Raw genomic sequence first — 16227 nt, 5'->3', positions numbered from 1 at the left:
TCTACACTTTCATTAAGGTGGAAATAAGAGCCCCACACCTCACTCCTCTCTGGGTCTGACTCCCTTATCCTCCTATACTTAAACTCTAACACTTCACTCCAATTCCTGTCCCTGATTCAGGGGTCCCTCATCCCTTGGACCTGCCGTTCAGTCATGAGCTGCTCCCTCCCCCGCCAGCCCTGGCAGGCTCCCCTGTCCCCATGAGGACACCCCTCTCCAGCTGGAGGGCCTTCAGACTAGAGGTTGCACAACAGGATGCCGTTTGAACTGAGAGCTCCTGAGAAGCTCAAAGAAGGAGGAAAGGGAAGTGTTTGCTCCCACCACCCTCCTCACTGCCCAACTGCCCCTTTAAATATTTGCCCAAGTCTCTGGCAGGGAGAGTGTCCCAGGATGAGTGAAAGAGGGGGAAGGAGGGGCAGGCAAGGACGGGGAGTGGAGAGAAGCATCCTCTTCTCAACTCGGCCTCAGCTGTGTCCAGGTGCCAGATGCTGGCGACAGCCCTCCCGCAATGCCCACTCCTGCCCACTCTTCGGGCCGCACTCCCGCCCCGGGTTGTCCCGGCAACATTGGGATTGATCGGCTGACTCACGAGTACTGGGCCTAAGCCAGGCGGGCAGTGGGCCAGCGGGAGAGCCAGGGAGAACTGCAGGCATTTCGGGGTCCCTGTGGGCATCTCGGGGGGCCGCGTAGTCCATTTGTGGGGCTTGCTCTGAGCAGGCACTGTTGAGTAGGGCTTGCCATCGACACTGGGGGCTGGGAAAGGGGTCTCTCGAAAAGAAGCCACTCTTCTCTTGGGTCTTCAGTCTCTCTAAAAGGCTGCCCTTAAGCTATAGTTCTCACATGTTTTATGACTTTTTATTTTATTTTTTAACTCTGAATACTACCCACCAAACATTAAGGCCAAGAGCCAATGTCACCCCCCCAATGACCTCACCACTTCAGGCCACGGCACCCTCTCCCTCCTCTGGAATTCTCCAGCCTCACTGCTGCACCTTCACCTGCCACTTACCACCCACTGCTGTTCTCGTCAACTGTATGGATGCTTTTAGTTGCTCTATCTTCCCAAATAGGCTGCCCACCCTGGGAAGGAAAGGACCACACCCGGTGCTTTTTTTGTACCTACCACAGGATAACGAGCATGCACACAGCCAATATTCAATTATATTCAATGATAAGACTCTGTCGCCAAAATTGAGGGACTCAGGGCAAGCAGTCAATGATTCATTTCTTCTGTATGCGGAGGCTGCAGTGGTTCCACTGGCCAGCTCTGGGACCCTGAGTGAGTTGTATTGCCTCTCTAGGCTTTAGTATGTTCATCTGTGAAATGGGGCTAGTTCTCCCTGTACTGTCCACCTCACCAAGCTGTTGTGAGGATCAAATGAGATCATGGACGTGAAAGGTCACCACTATCATCATCTAATTCATTCCCTGAGACACCTCTCTCTAGCTAAGACTAGGACCCAGATTCCCATTTTTTTGTCCATCTCTGAGTTAAACCCCTCCACGGTGGAGGGCCCCTTTTATGTGTGCCTCCCTTTTGCCTCCCTCCCAGCCACTCAGCTGCAAGGGATAGGACAAGATTCACTCTGCCCTTTGTGTGCCGGGCAGAGCCGTGCCAGGGACGAGTGGGGGTGGTTGCCCAGCTGCCCCAGCCACCCTCCCTGCCCCCATTGCTTTCGTTCCCACAAGCTGGCGTAGGGAGGGCAGCCTGAGCAGCTGGTTGGGCAGTGACAAGTGGACATTAAAGGGCAGGGCAGCCCTGGCTGGGAGAAGATGGACTTAAACTCAGACCAGAGACTCCCCAGCTGGCCGAGGCTGGGGACAACTGGAGAAGCCTCTTAAATCCAGGGATCTCATCTCCCTGGACTGATGTGAAAAGAGCCACAGCCTGGGAGCCCCAGCACCTGGCTTCCAGGCTCCCCCTGCCCCACAGCTCTGAGCTCTTTCCTGTCACTTCCCCGTTTGGGAGGCGGTATGGTAGATTGTAGCAGTTCTCAAATGCATTGGTTTCAGGACCTCTTTATACTCTTAAAAAATATGGAGGAGGTCAGCCTAGTGTGGGCGTACAGGTGGGAGCCCTGGTAGTGGGGGTGGTGGCCATGACCGAGTGCATGGATGAGGGGCCCAGCTGGGGTGTCCACGGCTCACTGAACTGCCTTGCCCAGCCCCACAGAGCCAAGATGGTAAAGGAGACTCAGTGCTGTGACCTCCTGGGGGTGAAGCCCAGCACCTCCCTGGAGGAGATCAAGAAGGCCTATTGGAAGTTGGTGCTCAAGTTCCACCTAGACATGAACCCAGATAAGGATGAGAAGTTTAAACTCGTATCTCAGGCATATGCAGTGCTTTCAGATCCAAAGAAAAGGGACATTTATGACCAGGGCAGGGAGCAAAGAGGTTAAAGAAGGAGGTTCAGGGAGCCCCAGAGTCTCTTCCCCCACGGACAACTTTGATATGTTCTTCAGTGGTGGATGGATGACTGGAAAGAGAAGAGGAAAGAATGTCTGTAACTCTTGAAGTCTTATATAATGAAGTCACAAAGAAAATGACCTTTCTGAAAAATGTAACTTGTGAGAAAATATGAAGGCGGTGGTGGGAAGAAGCAAACTGTTGAGAAGCACCCACTGTGCAAGGGCCAGGCTGGTGCAGCAGATCCAGACTACGTGTGAGTGCAAGGGCCGGGCGCCGCCGTCAGCCCCAAGGACTGCTGCAGGGGCGCCAAGGTGACCCGAGAGAAGATTATTGAGGAGTATGTTGAAAAAGGTATGAAAAATGGACAAAAGATACCATTTCATGGAAAAGGAGCTCAGGAGCCTGAGCTGGAGTCTGATGTCATAACTGTGCTTGATGAGAAGGATCACAGTGCCTTTCAGAGATGAGGCCACGACTTGATCATGAAAATGACAGTTCAGCTTTCTGGAGCTCTTTGTGTCTTCAAGAAGACGACGAAAATACTGGATGATTGAATTCTTGTTATTACATCCAAATCGGGTGAGGTGATAAAGTGTGGGGGCCTGGAATGCATGCATGATGAAGGAATGCCTGTCTACAAAGTCCCCCCTGGGTAAACAGACCCTGATCATAGAATTTTTAGGGATTTTTCCTGAAAAACACTGGTTTCCTCAAGGAAAGCTGCCTCAGCTGGAAGCTTTACTCCCTCTTCAACAGCAGGTGAGGATTATAGACAACATGAAGCTGCAGGAGTTTAATACCGATGAGCAGAACTGAAGACAGCACAGCTAGACCTGCCAAGAGGACAACGACAGGCTCCAGTGCAGAGTGCGGTCCCGGATGGCATGATGAGGTGTGGTGCAGCGCGGCCCGGCCGGACCAGCACGTGGTGAATGTAAAGTTGGCACAAGGAAAATGTCTTTGCTTCAAGGGCCTCATGCTTGGGGTGACCTGTGTTTGTGTGCAGCATTCTCAATTGCTGAGCATCTTTTTGGGTTTTTTTGTTTGTTTTTTGTTGTTGTTGTATCTTAAGTTGTAGCTTATTTTATATTTAAATGTTTTAAGTGTAAATCACCTCTAGTCTGCCTATGGAAACTCTTCATTTACATTTTCAGGATATACTTTCAAGATGCCAGCGACCAGACCTATCCTTTCTGCTTCTAGTGGTTTTACTTGCACTAGAAACTCCACCACTAAAGCACAGCCCAGGTGACAGCACTTGCCCCCTCACACAGTGGGCATCCAGAACCATCTCTAGGTCTGTGGTTTCCCCACCCTCCCTCCCATGACAGAGTTCAGAAGGCACAATCTCAGGGCTGCTAACATGACCCTTCTGACTCTAGAGTCTAGATGAGCCTCCTAAAGAATAAAAGCACATCTGTGGATTGGACCCAGCTCCACGTGTCTCTTTTTAATCTCCTGGCTCTCCCTGTGTGGGCTAAGGTCCCAAAGTTGCAGGGCCAACTTAGTTCCTACTGCTTTGTTCCCTCCAGCGGTTGGAATGGCATGTGTGTGTGTTTGGAACATTTCTCTTGGAAGTTTCCTGAACCTTCTAAGCCTGTGGTGTGGACAAACCAATGCTTGAAATGATATGCTGATGTAACTATTTGCCTGTGACCCTGTACCTTGTTCTTTGTGGTTTTAAAGATTTTCTGTTGACTACATTTGCAATGCTCTCCCACCAAAGTGCTTACTTGTTAAAAAAAATGAAATGCCTCCGTGTCCCCAGTATCCTCAGGGCAGCAACAGAAATCATGGAAGAAGCTGGTGGTTTGACCAGTGATCCTGGATGATTGAGGGTCTAGAAGGTCACAGAACACAGCGTTTTCTACCTCATTCTCCCAGATCCAACCCCCTCCCAAAGGCTTGTTCCTCTCTCTCCTTGTTTCACAGCCATACTTATGAAAGGCTTCCTGCTCTCCCGAAGATGTTTTGGTGAGAATGTCACTGCCCAGGCTCTACCACCGACTAGTTTGTTGAATGCATTTGGAGGGATATTCGTCACTGTTTTACCCTTAACAGGTGGACTACAATTTGAACTTAGAGTTACCTCAACCCTAAGCCATTACTGTCCATTTCTGTCATACAATAGTCTTGAGGAAAGACTGCTACCCTCTAAGCTGCTGGGTTAAAGCAGAGGCTACATGTCATAGCCACCCTTACTTGGTTATACAGTACTCCTGAAAGTTTGACCCAGACCAGAGACCTCCCCTAGGAAGGTCAAAGGGCAGGTCAGACCCATGGAAGATAGGGAGGGCGAGCTGGGTGGGCCAGGTGCTTTGATGCAGCAGAATTTGTATACAATAAGTACAGAAAGAGCCCACCTGTGCCTGCTTTTGACCATCGGTCAGGATGTATGGACACAAAATCTATTCTTCCAGCTAAGCCTATGTGAAACCGAATTTACAAAAGGATCATCAACTCCAGGGTGTTCTGTTTCTGTGCTGTGACTTCCTATTAATTATGCCAGAGAACTACTGTTTAGTTGGTGATTGAGCCAAATTACATTCAGCTCTTTCCTTGTTATGTAAATAGAATTTGGAGGGTGTTGCTTAAAATTTTATTCTACCTGTACATTTGTCACTTTAAAAATAAAGTTGAGCTGTATGAAGAAAAAAAGAAAGTATTGAGGACTCCAAAGACTTTTGTGTATGTGGATTATATCTATTGATATTTGCCATAATAATATGTCCTGAAAAAATTATCTATTAATTTAAAATGACAATAATAAATCATCATATGTTAATGTAAATAACACATTTTTAAATGAAAATAACTGTATTTTATAAAGCAAAAAAGTTTAGAGAGAAGAGCGTCAGTGTCTTACATTTTTGCAAATATTATTGATTTCTGGGTTAATAGAAGTCACACCATGTAGCCTCTAGAAAATTCCAGGGTACTTTTGTGAAAACTTGGAATTGAAAAAATAAAAAAAAAAAATTAATATTATTAAGAAAGTTGTTTTGACCTTGAGGACTACCTGAAAGGTTCTCAAGGACCCCCGGGATCCGAGGACCAACTTTTTAAAAATCCCTTGTGTAGAAGAATGACTATGAGTTTTAGAGTTAGGCAGAGTGGGTTACATCCCTGCTCTGCCTCTTTCCTCTTCTATGGGCCTCAGTTTTCTTATCTGTCAAGAAGGATTAATATTACCCAGCTCAAAAGATTGGAAGGATTCAGTATGTGAAGTACACAGTACATAGTCGATGTGATATAAAGCTTGGCTTGCTTTCCTCTTCTTTTGGGGCCTCAGTTTCCTTCTTTGCTAAACAAAGGGCTGGACTGGAAAATGTCCAAGGCTTTTTCAAGCTCCAACAGGCTGTGGTTGTGTCATGAGAAATGTTCCAGAATTCCACATGCTCCCACTCCAGTTCCAGAGGCTACATTTTCCTTTCTGGCTCTTACAGACACAAAGGAACATTCTGTTCAGTATCCCATGGAAACACATGTGAACACAGATACTTGCACACTCAAGAATCCATGTGCATATTTTTGCTTTTAGTCTTGCATGCCAACCTAGGTATGCATATGTCACTTGTAACATACCCATAAACTCGGCTTAGAGGATGTGCCCCTGAAGGACAAGACACACGCACAGACGCACCTGAATCCGCAACGCAGAAATGTGTCCACAGGGGAAAATGTGCATGTGTCGGTGCGGCGACAGGTGCACACACAGTCATGCCCAACATACAGATGCACATGTGTACGCTCACACACATGCCCTCACGCACAGACGCTCTGGGGACCAGACACATAAGCGGATGGCCCCAGAGACGGCCACTGGGGCACACAGCGCCAAGTGCCCGCACTGCTCCCTCCTTGGGCCGCTCCCAGGCCGGGGACTTCCCCCAGCCTCCGCCCCCGCGCGCGCCCCCGCCGCCGCCGCCGCCGCCGCCGCCGCAGTCCGCATCCACCCGACCGCGGGCAGCCCTGGGCTCCCGGCTTCCGAGCTCCCCGCGGCTCTCCGGAGCCTGCTTGCGGGAACGAGCAGGGGAGGGGACGGCAGCGGGCGCCCGAGGGCAAGAGGAAGCGCTCGAGGCGGCGAGGGGAGTCTGCGCTTCGCAGCGAGCCCCAAGCTGCGGCGGCAGCTGCCGGTGGCCGGGGAGGTGGCAGCCCGCGTGGGGTGGCACAGCCCGCGGCGAGCGGTGAGGCGGGGGCCGCGGCCGGCGGGAGGGAGCGCTTGCAGGCAGCATGGCGATGCCGCAGGCCAGGCGGGGCCGGGGGCCCGGGCTGCTGGCGCTGTCCACGCTGGGCTTCTGCCTGATGCTGCAAGTCAGTGCCAAGAGGCCCCCCAAGACACCCTCCTGCCCGCCCAGCTGCTCCTGCACCAGGGACACCGCTTTCTGCGTGGACTCTAAGGCAGTGCCCAGGAACCTGCCCTCGGAGGTCATCTCCCTGTGAGTGCTGAGCCCTGGCCGCAGGGAAGGGGGACCACGAGGGGGGCAGGAACCGCTCTGGGAGTGGATGGGGAGAGCCCCTGGTCCCCCTCTTCAGAGTGTGGAGACCAGGACTCCAGGGGGCCCTCAGGGCTGTAGACTGGGGGCATCAGCTGGGCAAGGAGTTCTGCAGTCATGCAGGCTCAGCGGCCGTGGGAGGCGAAAGAGCAGTTTATGGCCAAGAATGAATCATCACCACCATCAGCATAAATGAGAACCACTGTGCACTGGGCTCTGGACTTGGGGGGGGGGTGGTTCCAGGAGCATGTGGGCCCCTGCCTGTGATGTTGTTGCACCATGGGCAGAAAAGCCCGTGGATGGTGGGGTGGCAGCAAGGGGAGATGTGGGACGTGAGATACAGCCACACAGTGCCCCGGTGGGGTGGGGGAGGGTGCAGTCGCCTGCCACTGCTCTTGCCAGCCATTCTGCACCCAGCCAGCCGGCCTGTCACTTGCAGCAACCTGCCTCAGGAGACCCCTGCCCTGTTCACTGGACTAGATAGGTTGCCAGGTCCTTGAGGGCAGAATGCCAGCGTCCCACGCCCTCACCCAGGACCTGTCTGTCAACAGCACCCAGCAGCTCGAGGGTGCCTGGATGGTGATGACGGTGTGCCTCACGGAAACCTCATTTGGCTGAGGGGGAAGCCGAGCCTGGGGCCTTTGGTGCTTAGGGAGGACGTAAGGGAGGATGATGGTGAAGGCAGACAGTGAGTTTGTGAGAAGGGAAAGACAGCTCCAGGTGGGGCACTGCTGCTGGTGAAATGGGGAGTTTCCAGGGCAAGTGGGTGCAGAACCCATTGCTCTGTCCACAGTCCGTTAATACTCCCCACAGTACTGACTTGTGTCGCCCTGTAGGACACTGGTGAATGCTGCCTTCTCGGAGATTCAGGATGGAGCGTTTTCCCACCTGCCGCTGCTGCAGTTCTTGTATGGACAGGGCCTTGCAAGGGGCGTGGGAGTGGGCACGGAGGGGTGATGCTGTTCTTGGGATTGGGAGAGGGAGAGCAGGTGTACACAGCCTTTGATGATTAAGATTCAGGTATCCCTTACTTTTGTTCAGATATAGTGTATCTCAAAAGGTGAAAGAGCCTGGAGTCAGGAGGGGACCAAATGGCAACAGTTGGGGACAGGGAGAGCTAGGGATTGCATCCAGAAGCCAAGAAGAGGGTATTTGGGGTCCAGTTTGAAATGGACTTGGCTCCTCTGGATATCAAAAGGAATTGGGTGCAGGAGTTCCAGTGGGTGCCAGGGGGTGGATACTGAGTGTGTCATCTTAGTGACAGGTGATCCCAGGGATCCAGGTTTGAAGAAAGAGGTGGGGGCTGGAAGGGAAGGATAACGGGAAGGTCTTAAATCTAGAAGGTGCTGTTTAAACTTGCAACCTGAGTCACGGGAAAGTGTACATGTGAGTTACCCTCGCCTCCTTTCTACAGATTATCCTCAAACTTACCATCAGTCCCGGTCCCAAAGGACTGCAGTGGGCTGGGCCGAGGGCGGGGAGACAGGGAGGGGGCCCTGTAGTGGGAGGGCCAGGACAGCCCGGCAGGAGAAATTCGATGCTGACCTTAGTAGCAAACAGGGACCCTGGGAGTTTCTGGGTCCAGAACAGGCATCTGCCTGGTCCTGCCATGCAGGCTGCTCTGGGGCTCTCTGCTGGGGTCCTGAGGGTGCTGGGGAGGGCAGCCAGGGCTTGGGAAAGCCTAGGGTGAGGTGACATGCCAGGGACTGGGGCTGCAGGCACACCCTTGGAAGTTGTCTAATCCCTCTGTTATCTCCCCAGGTTACTCAACTCCAACAAGTTTACGCTGATTGGAGACAACGCCTTCACAGGACTGTCGCACCTGCAGTACCTGTGTGTGGGAAGGAAAGGGGAAATGGGAAAACAGAAGGGAGGAGGGAGCCAGGCCTGGGGGCACTGGGAGGGGAAGTTGAATGAAGGAGGCTGGGAGGAGGTGGTGGGGAGGCGAGGGCTCTTGAATCCCCCAACTGGAGGGATCTGAGCATAGGGTTCTTTCATACATCCCCTTGCCTAAACCATCCTGACACTACAGGCTTAATGTCACCAGACTTGGAATGGAAGCCTTATTCAGGGTCTGGGCTGGAATCTGGCTGGGGTGTACATGTAGGGAAATACTATTCTGGGCCTCTGAGATCCTGAGTGGTGGCTGAAGCAAGTTCTCCTTTTCTCCAGCTTCATTGAGAACAATGACATCTGGGCACTGTCTAAGTTTACCTTCAGAGGACTCAAGTCTTTGACCCACCTGTGAGTATGCGCACATACCCACGTTGGACCAGAGGCCGCCATCTCCTGTGCCCTTTGGCTTTGGTCATGATCTTTGGGTGACCCAGGGATCTCTCCTCTTGCAGCTCGCTGGCCAACAATAACCTGCAGACACTGCCCCGAGACATCTTTCGGCCCCTGGACATCCTGAGTGACTTGTAAGCCCTGAGTCCTACTTCTTCTGACAGTGCCTTAGAGGGGTGCATTCCTGGAAGGAGTTGTGTGGGAATTAGAGATGGAGAGGATCATAAGGTCTTAAGAGGCTGGGGTGCTTGGAGAAGGCTAGGTTGAGTTAGATGAAGACCAGTGGCTCAACAAGTTGGGGTTCCTCAAGATCTATGTGGGCCCCCTCAAAATGCACATTAGACAGTATGTGTATATGTTTTTAACATGCACTTTTAAAATGTATGTTGATTTGAATCTGCATTAGAATCCTGTAGCATAGCCACAATTATTTATCATCATTTATACAAGAAAATAAAAGCCTTGGCATGTGGAAGGTTTGGAGGACAGACAGGCAGCATATAGCTGTGCATGTTGTACACTGCAAAAAGACCTGATCCAGGAGGCAAGTGGATGCTGACACTCAGCCCACACTCCACCCGACAAGCATGTATGCAGTGGGCTGCATCCACCCCAAGGGGAACCTTTTTCTAATCGCCACAAAGATTCCACGTGAGCATCTAGCAGCAGCCTTGACAATATCTCCCTCTGAAAACTTAGAGGGCCTGGGTAGGCAGAGCAGCTGACAGCCTGTCCCTCTCTGTGCCCCCTCTACCACCCTCACCCTCATGATCCAGAGACCTCCGGGGCAACTCACTCAACTGCGACTGCAAGGTGAAATGGCTGGTGGAATGGCTGGCACACACCAACACGACGGTGGCCCCTATCTACTGCGCCAGCCCACCCCGCTTCCAGGAGCACAAGGTGCAGGATCTGCCACTGCGGGAGTTTGACTGCATCACCACAGGTAGGACTTGCCCCTGCCCTCCCCCAGGCAGCTCCACAGGCACTCTGCCTCCCCCAGCACCTGCCTCACCAGTCAAGCAACCATTACCCCTCCATGAGCCCTGACCCTTCTCCTTTCTCATCTTGAGTAACACCCCCCACCCCCCAACACACACACCTCTTGTTGCTGCAGATTTCGTGCTGTACCAGACCCTGTCCTTCCCAGCAGTGTCAGCAGAGCCTTTCCTTTACTCCAGTGACCTCTATTTGGCTCTGGCTCAGCCAGGTGCCAGTGCCTGCACCGTCCTCAAGTGGGACTATGTTGAGCGGCAGTTGCAAGACTACGATAGAATCCCAGGTACCTGCACTTGGCCTGTCTGTGCTGACCCTGGCTGGGGGTGGGTGGGAGAAGGGGGCTCCATTGTTCAACAAGCATGTATGGGTAGAGGGATGGATGAGGCATGGTCTCTGCCCATAAGAACTTTCCAGTCTTTTGGAGGAGGCAGATACATGCACAGATAACATCTATAGCTGTGGGAGGGGGGTATGAACATGATACTCTGAGGGCACAAAGGAGAAGGCCACCCTGAGCCATCAATGAAGGCTTCTTGATGGAAGGAATACCTAAGCCAAGTCTTGAAAGATAAGGGAGAAGTAGGAATCAGAGATGATGCCTAGGTTCCTGGTGGGAGTAACTGGGTGATGCTAGTGAAATAAGGATAAGAAGAAGGAGATGGGAGTGGCTAGTGGGTTCAGTGTTGGATCCGCTGAGATGGAGCTGAGTCTTGAAGGCCAAGGAGGAGAAAAGGTGGGAAGGATGTCTGGCCAAAGGACCAGCATGAGCAAAGTCGAGTGTGTGTGTGTGTGTGTGTGTGTGTGTGTGTGTGTGTGGGCACACACATGTGGATGTGTGTAAACTATAAGCAGCTTGCATGAGTAGAGCATAAGGCTCAAAGTGGGGAGTGGCAGGAGATTAGGCTAGAGGGAAATAAGAACAGGTCATTGAGAGGCTTTGCGCAGGGCATACAAACCAATCCGATCTGCATTTTAGAAAGCTCCCTCCATGAGCAGCCTGAAGAGTGGATAGATATGGAGCCAGATAGATGGGGAGAGCAGTTGGATATGTGCCTGTCTGCAGGAGGGATGCCCCTGGACTGGGGCAGTAGCAGTAGGATGGAGAGATATACTCAGAAGGGGGGACTGAACTGACGCCAGATGAAACGGAACATTTAAATTGCCCTGTATCTATTAAAGAACTTTACGTCATTATTAAGAAAAACCTTCCCACAAAGAAAACGCAGATCCACATGGTTTCCCTGGTGAATCCTATCAGACATTTAAGGAAGAAATGATACCAATAGTACACACACTTGGGGACTGATCAGCTGTGAGTGAGGGAGAACAAGGAGTGGGGGATGGCCCCCAGATTTCTGGCTTGGGTGACTGGGTGGAGCCTCAAATTGAAATCAAGATCACAAGGGGTGGAGGAGCAGTTTTGGGGGGTGGGTCTGGAGTTCGGCTTTGGTCAGGCTAAGTTTGAGGTGCTTGTGGGTGTGTGGGCAGGGGGAGTCCCAGTTGCAGATCAGGAGCTGGGGGTCATCAGCACATGAACTGGGCAGACCAAGGCTCAAAGAAGGGATTTGGGTAGTGGGACTGCTGGAGCCAGAGGCTTGCGCCAACTTCACTTGATGAAAGGGGAGCTCATGGTGAGGAGGAGTGATGGGTGAAGCAGAGATGGAGATGAGGAGATGAGGGGTGGTGACTGGGGACACAAGGGCAGGCAGAGAGTGTGTAGCCCATATGCTTTGGGTGCCCGAGAAGGGCTCAGATAAATCTGGTTGTCGGTACGTGTCCACAGGGGTGCATGTTCTTGTACCTAAAAGCCCACATATGTTCTGGCCTTTCAGAAGTAGGAACTTTTGGGAGACTGTGCTTTCATACAAAACTGTCCAAACATCAGGGTGTGGTTTGGGGGCACCTAGGGTTTATCACACAGCTGTGGATGTGCTCAAACTCTTCCTCCTTTCCTAGCCTGGCTGCTTAGCTGTGGGATAACTGTGGGCAAGTCCCTTATCCTCAGTTTCTTTCTGTGTGAAATGAAAAAAGTAAGAGGCTCCTTTTCAGAGAGATTATTTGAGGCAATGCACATTATATACTTAGCACAGTGCACACAATAAAAACTCAATAAACAGTTGGTCAGGATGTAGGGACATGTTTTGTGCTCAGTGTCAGCTTACATCTGAACTCTGGGAACAAGGTGGACAGGGGGCGATGCTGAGACTGATGAATAGCTGTGAAACCAGAGAAAATATTGAGCCTGAGCAGGTGAATGTAAGTAGAGTCTGAACACCCTGGCAGAGAACTTTAGTTCTGGCCCAGGTTGGAGGGGGTAAGGATGGGTGGGAGCCGCAGGTCCGCCTGACCCTGCCTGACCCTGCGTCTGTCCTGGCAGCCCCCTCGGCAGTGCACTGCAAGCCAATGGTGGTGGACGGCCAGCTGTACATGGTGGTGGCACAGCTGTTTGGCGGCTCTTACATTTACCACTGGGATCCCAACACCACGCGCTTCAACAAGCTGCAGGACATCGACCCCCAGCGCGTACGCAAGCCCAATGACCTCGAGGCCTTCCGCATCGATGGCGACTGGTACTTCGCCGTGGCCGACAGCTCCAAGGCGGGTGCCACCAGCCTCTACCGCTGGCACCAGAACGGCTTCTACTCCCACCAGGCCCTGCACGCCTGGCACCGTGACACTGACCTGGAGTTTGTGGACGGTGAGGGCAAGCCGCGGCTGATCGTTTCCAGCAGCTCCCAGGCGCCCGTCCTCTACCAGTGGAGTCGCACTCAGAAGCAGTTTGTGGCCCAGGGGGAGGTGACCCAGGTGCCTGACGCCCAGGCCGTGAAACACTTCCGTGCCGGCCGTGACAGCTACCTGTGCCTCAGCCGCTACATCGGCGACTCCAAGATCCTGCGCTGGGAGGGTACCCGCTTCTCAGAGGTGCAGGCCTTGCCCTCGCGGGGCTCTCTGGCCCTGCAGCCCTTCCTCGTGGGTGGCCGCCGCTACCTGGCACTGGGCAGCGACTTCTCCTTCACCCAGATCTACCAGTGGGATGAGGGGCGACAGAAGTTTGTGCGCTTCCAGGAGCTGGCTGTGCAGGCCCCTCGGGCCTTCTGCTACATGCCTGCTGGGGACGCCCAGCTGCTCCTGGCCCCCAGCTTCAAGGGACAGACGCTGGTGTACCGACACGTCGTGGTGGATCTCAGTGCCTAGAGAGGTGCCGAGGCTTCTGGGTTCCTCGGCGTGGTGCCGGAGGCTGGGTGGGAGCCTCTGGGTGGCTGGCACATGTGCCTGTGGGAAGACATGGATGGCCAACCTGCCTACATGCCCTCAGTGACAGACACACCCAGCGAGCAGAGGCACACCCCGTGGACAAGCCGGGGGAGCTCATTATCAGAGATGCAATCACACGCACACCTGTATATATTCCAGGCACACCCAGGCCGCCCAGTGCACCAACGCGCCCTCCTGTGCTGTACGTGGACCCCTCAAGCCAGCCCCTCTTGCCCCGCTGCCTTCCCCACACTCCTCACACATACCAGTGGCCCAGAGTAGGGGTGCCGGGAGAGAGGGTGAACCCCGCCACCCAGCTCTTGTGCTTCTCTTTCTGCCCCTCTGCCCTCTCCTGTTGGTGCTGCAGGGGTCTCTACCAGCTCCTGCCCCACATTCCAGCCCACTGCCGTATCTGGGCTCCCTCTGATGGACACACTCAGTCACACCCAGATGTGGTCACACCCTCCCAGACACCTGTCTACACCCCGTTCCCATGCACACATGCCCAGGAGTGTGCGCGCACGGCAACTCACTGCTCTGCCTCAGCAGCTGCCCTCCTTCTCACCTCTCTCCTTGGAGGGGCGCGCAGTTCCTATTGCTCCCCTGCTCGCCCCCAGGTGCCCGCCCTGCTGCTGATGAGGATGAGGATGGTGGGGCCAGCCTCTGGGCACCGGCTCGCCCTCCTCCTGGGGGCGAGGCCCTTTCTTCCCTGAAGCAATAACGACAACGATGACGACAGACCCTGGGCTCTTCCCAGTGCTGCGTGTCTCTGTTCTCTCTGGAATTTCCTTCTGGGACCAGAATCCCAGCTCGCCTGTGGACAAGAAACCACCCAGATGAGAGCCTTTCTGCATTCCTTTCCTGTAGCTGCCGCTGCCTTAGCCTGGGACCCTCCCCAGGTTCAGCCCCACCTTTGGGATCTGGACGCCGAGCTACGCTGGCTCCTTTGGGTGGATACTAGAGCTGCCCACGCCAGGGAACTGCGTGTGCCCTGAGCCACTTGTGTGGGTGCCAGGAGTAGAGCTTGGCTTGGGAGCATCTTGGGGGTCCTGGCACCCCTCCAATCCACATGGGCACACCTCAGGAGCATCACTGCCTTTCAGTGAAAGCAGAGAAGGGTGGACGGGGTGGGGGTCCTGCAGGGTGGGTGTGGGCCCCTGGGAGCCAAGCTTCTGCTGCCATCTGCTGTATGCTGGGAATATAAACTCTGAGATGCCAGGCTCCTTGAGAGGAGGGGGTGGGGAGGGGAGAGCCTCTTCCCTGGGACCAGGTTGTGTGAGGGCCTCCTTGTGGTGGGCCCAGGGATGCTTGGGGGCGATGCTATGATTCATTCCCCATTCACTGGCTTCAAATAAAAAGTTCCCTCCCCATTGCCGGCTCTCAGGGGTCTGTCCAATGGTGACAAAGTTCAGCAGCAGGTGTTTCATTAAGAAGAGAGCCAGGGCCATGGCCTCTGTCCCTGCTGCTCACGGGGTGCCCAGCATCAACTCTCAGACCCTCTTCCTCCCTCTCCTCTCCTTCCAAGAAGTGGGCACCCCCAAGGTCAATGAGTGATGGGGTCAGGAGTTCACTCAGGTGTGGGCAAATGTGACTAGTCTCCGTCACTTGGGTCTGACTCATGGTCCAAGTGTTCCTTCCTGGAGATCCCAGTCTTGGGACCCACTGATACTTGAGTCTGTCCCTCTGTCAGGTCAACTGGCCCAAGGTAAGCTCAGCAGTTCCTTTCCACTGCTTGGCAAATGTCTGCCCTTGCCACCACCTGCCCCCCAGGTGAGGCACCTTGGAGTCTACACGACATATTGGTCTCTTCTCCCCACATTTAATCAGCCACCAAGTCTTCCCCATTGCTCCCTCCAAATGTTTGCCTGATGGGCCCTGTTTTTCACCTTCTTTCTACTCAACTTTTGTCCATCCCCTCTTCTCATTGCTCATTGTCTTGGGTCCCTTATGCACCTCCCTTGCCAACCCTTTTCTCCTATAGTTCCAGACTCACCACCCTAGAATATTCGTCCACCATGTCATCCCCTGCTCAGGAACCTATGCTGATTCCCTGTTGCTTCCGGCAACAAGTCCAAGGCCCTGCCTGACCCAAGCCCCTCACCAGTCCTGAGAATGGAGAGAACGGTGACAGTGAGTGGAGGAGTCATGGGGGTTGGGGCGCAGGCTGGAGGCCATGCTGAGGGTCAGTGTGGGTAGTGGGGGTCTCAGGAACATAATCACTGTATGGCAAAATGGGGGTGTGTTTGAACTGTGGGGATCCTTCTCCTTGTCGCCCCCTCTCTGCCCAAGGACTTGAATAAATGGAAACCTGAATTATTCATCTCTTTGCTGCCTTGTGTGAGTCAGTGACAGAGACAAGGTAAGAGGCAGGGGGTGGAAATGAGAAATGAGAGGCTCCCAGCAGGGTGCCTGGCTGTGTGACCCCAGAGGGGTCACTTAACTTCCCTGGGTACCCAGGTCTTCCTTTACTCTCTGGGACTCTTTCAGCTCTAAGGTATCACAAAACCACCTTCATTTATTTTCCTTGCACTTGTAAGCACCTGGGCAGAAGGAATTTAAACATGGTCTGAGAGCTTGGGGACCTTGAAGACAGAGAGGGAAACATAATTAAACAGTGTTGTATAGGCTTTGGAGTCTAGAGAACATAAGTGCAGATTTTAACTTGGTGTGGGATTTCAAGCAAGTCAGCTAAGTTTCCCGAGCCTCAGCTTCTGAGGCTATATGTATACTGTGTATAAACTGAATATATAGTGACTGGTACACAGTCGGGTCTCAGTAACTG

General features: G+C 53.4%; 1 protein-coding gene and 1 pseudogene across 1 annotated transcript; both read left to right on the top strand.

The window, feature by feature from the left end:
• Positions 1-2180: 2180 nt before the first annotated feature.
• On the top strand, positions 2181-3240 carry LOC119516438 (annotated as a pseudogene).
• Positions 3241-6344: 3104 nt separating this feature from the next.
• LGI3 (leucine rich repeat LGI family member 3) lies at positions 6345-15765 on the top strand. The gene is made up of 8 exons (XM_037813379.1): positions 6345-6848; positions 7742-7813; positions 8667-8738; positions 9078-9149; positions 9254-9325; positions 9968-10137; positions 10309-10473; positions 12568-15765. The coding sequence occupies exons 1-8, from the start codon at positions 6643-6645 to the stop codon at positions 13383-13385; spliced, it is 1647 nt and encodes a 548-aa protein (XP_037669307.1). The 5' UTR covers positions 6345-6642; the 3' UTR covers positions 13386-15765.
• Positions 15766-16227: the final 462 nt, after the last annotated feature.

Source organism: Choloepus didactylus, chromosome 20 (assembly GCF_015220235.1).
Source record: "Choloepus didactylus isolate mChoDid1 chromosome 20, mChoDid1.pri, whole genome shotgun sequence".
NCBI classification, from domain to species: domain Eukaryota; kingdom Metazoa; phylum Chordata; class Mammalia; order Pilosa; family Megalonychidae; genus Choloepus; species Choloepus didactylus.
Note: the sequence above shows the minus strand (reverse complement) of the source record. Positions and strands in the feature narration are given on the sequence as shown.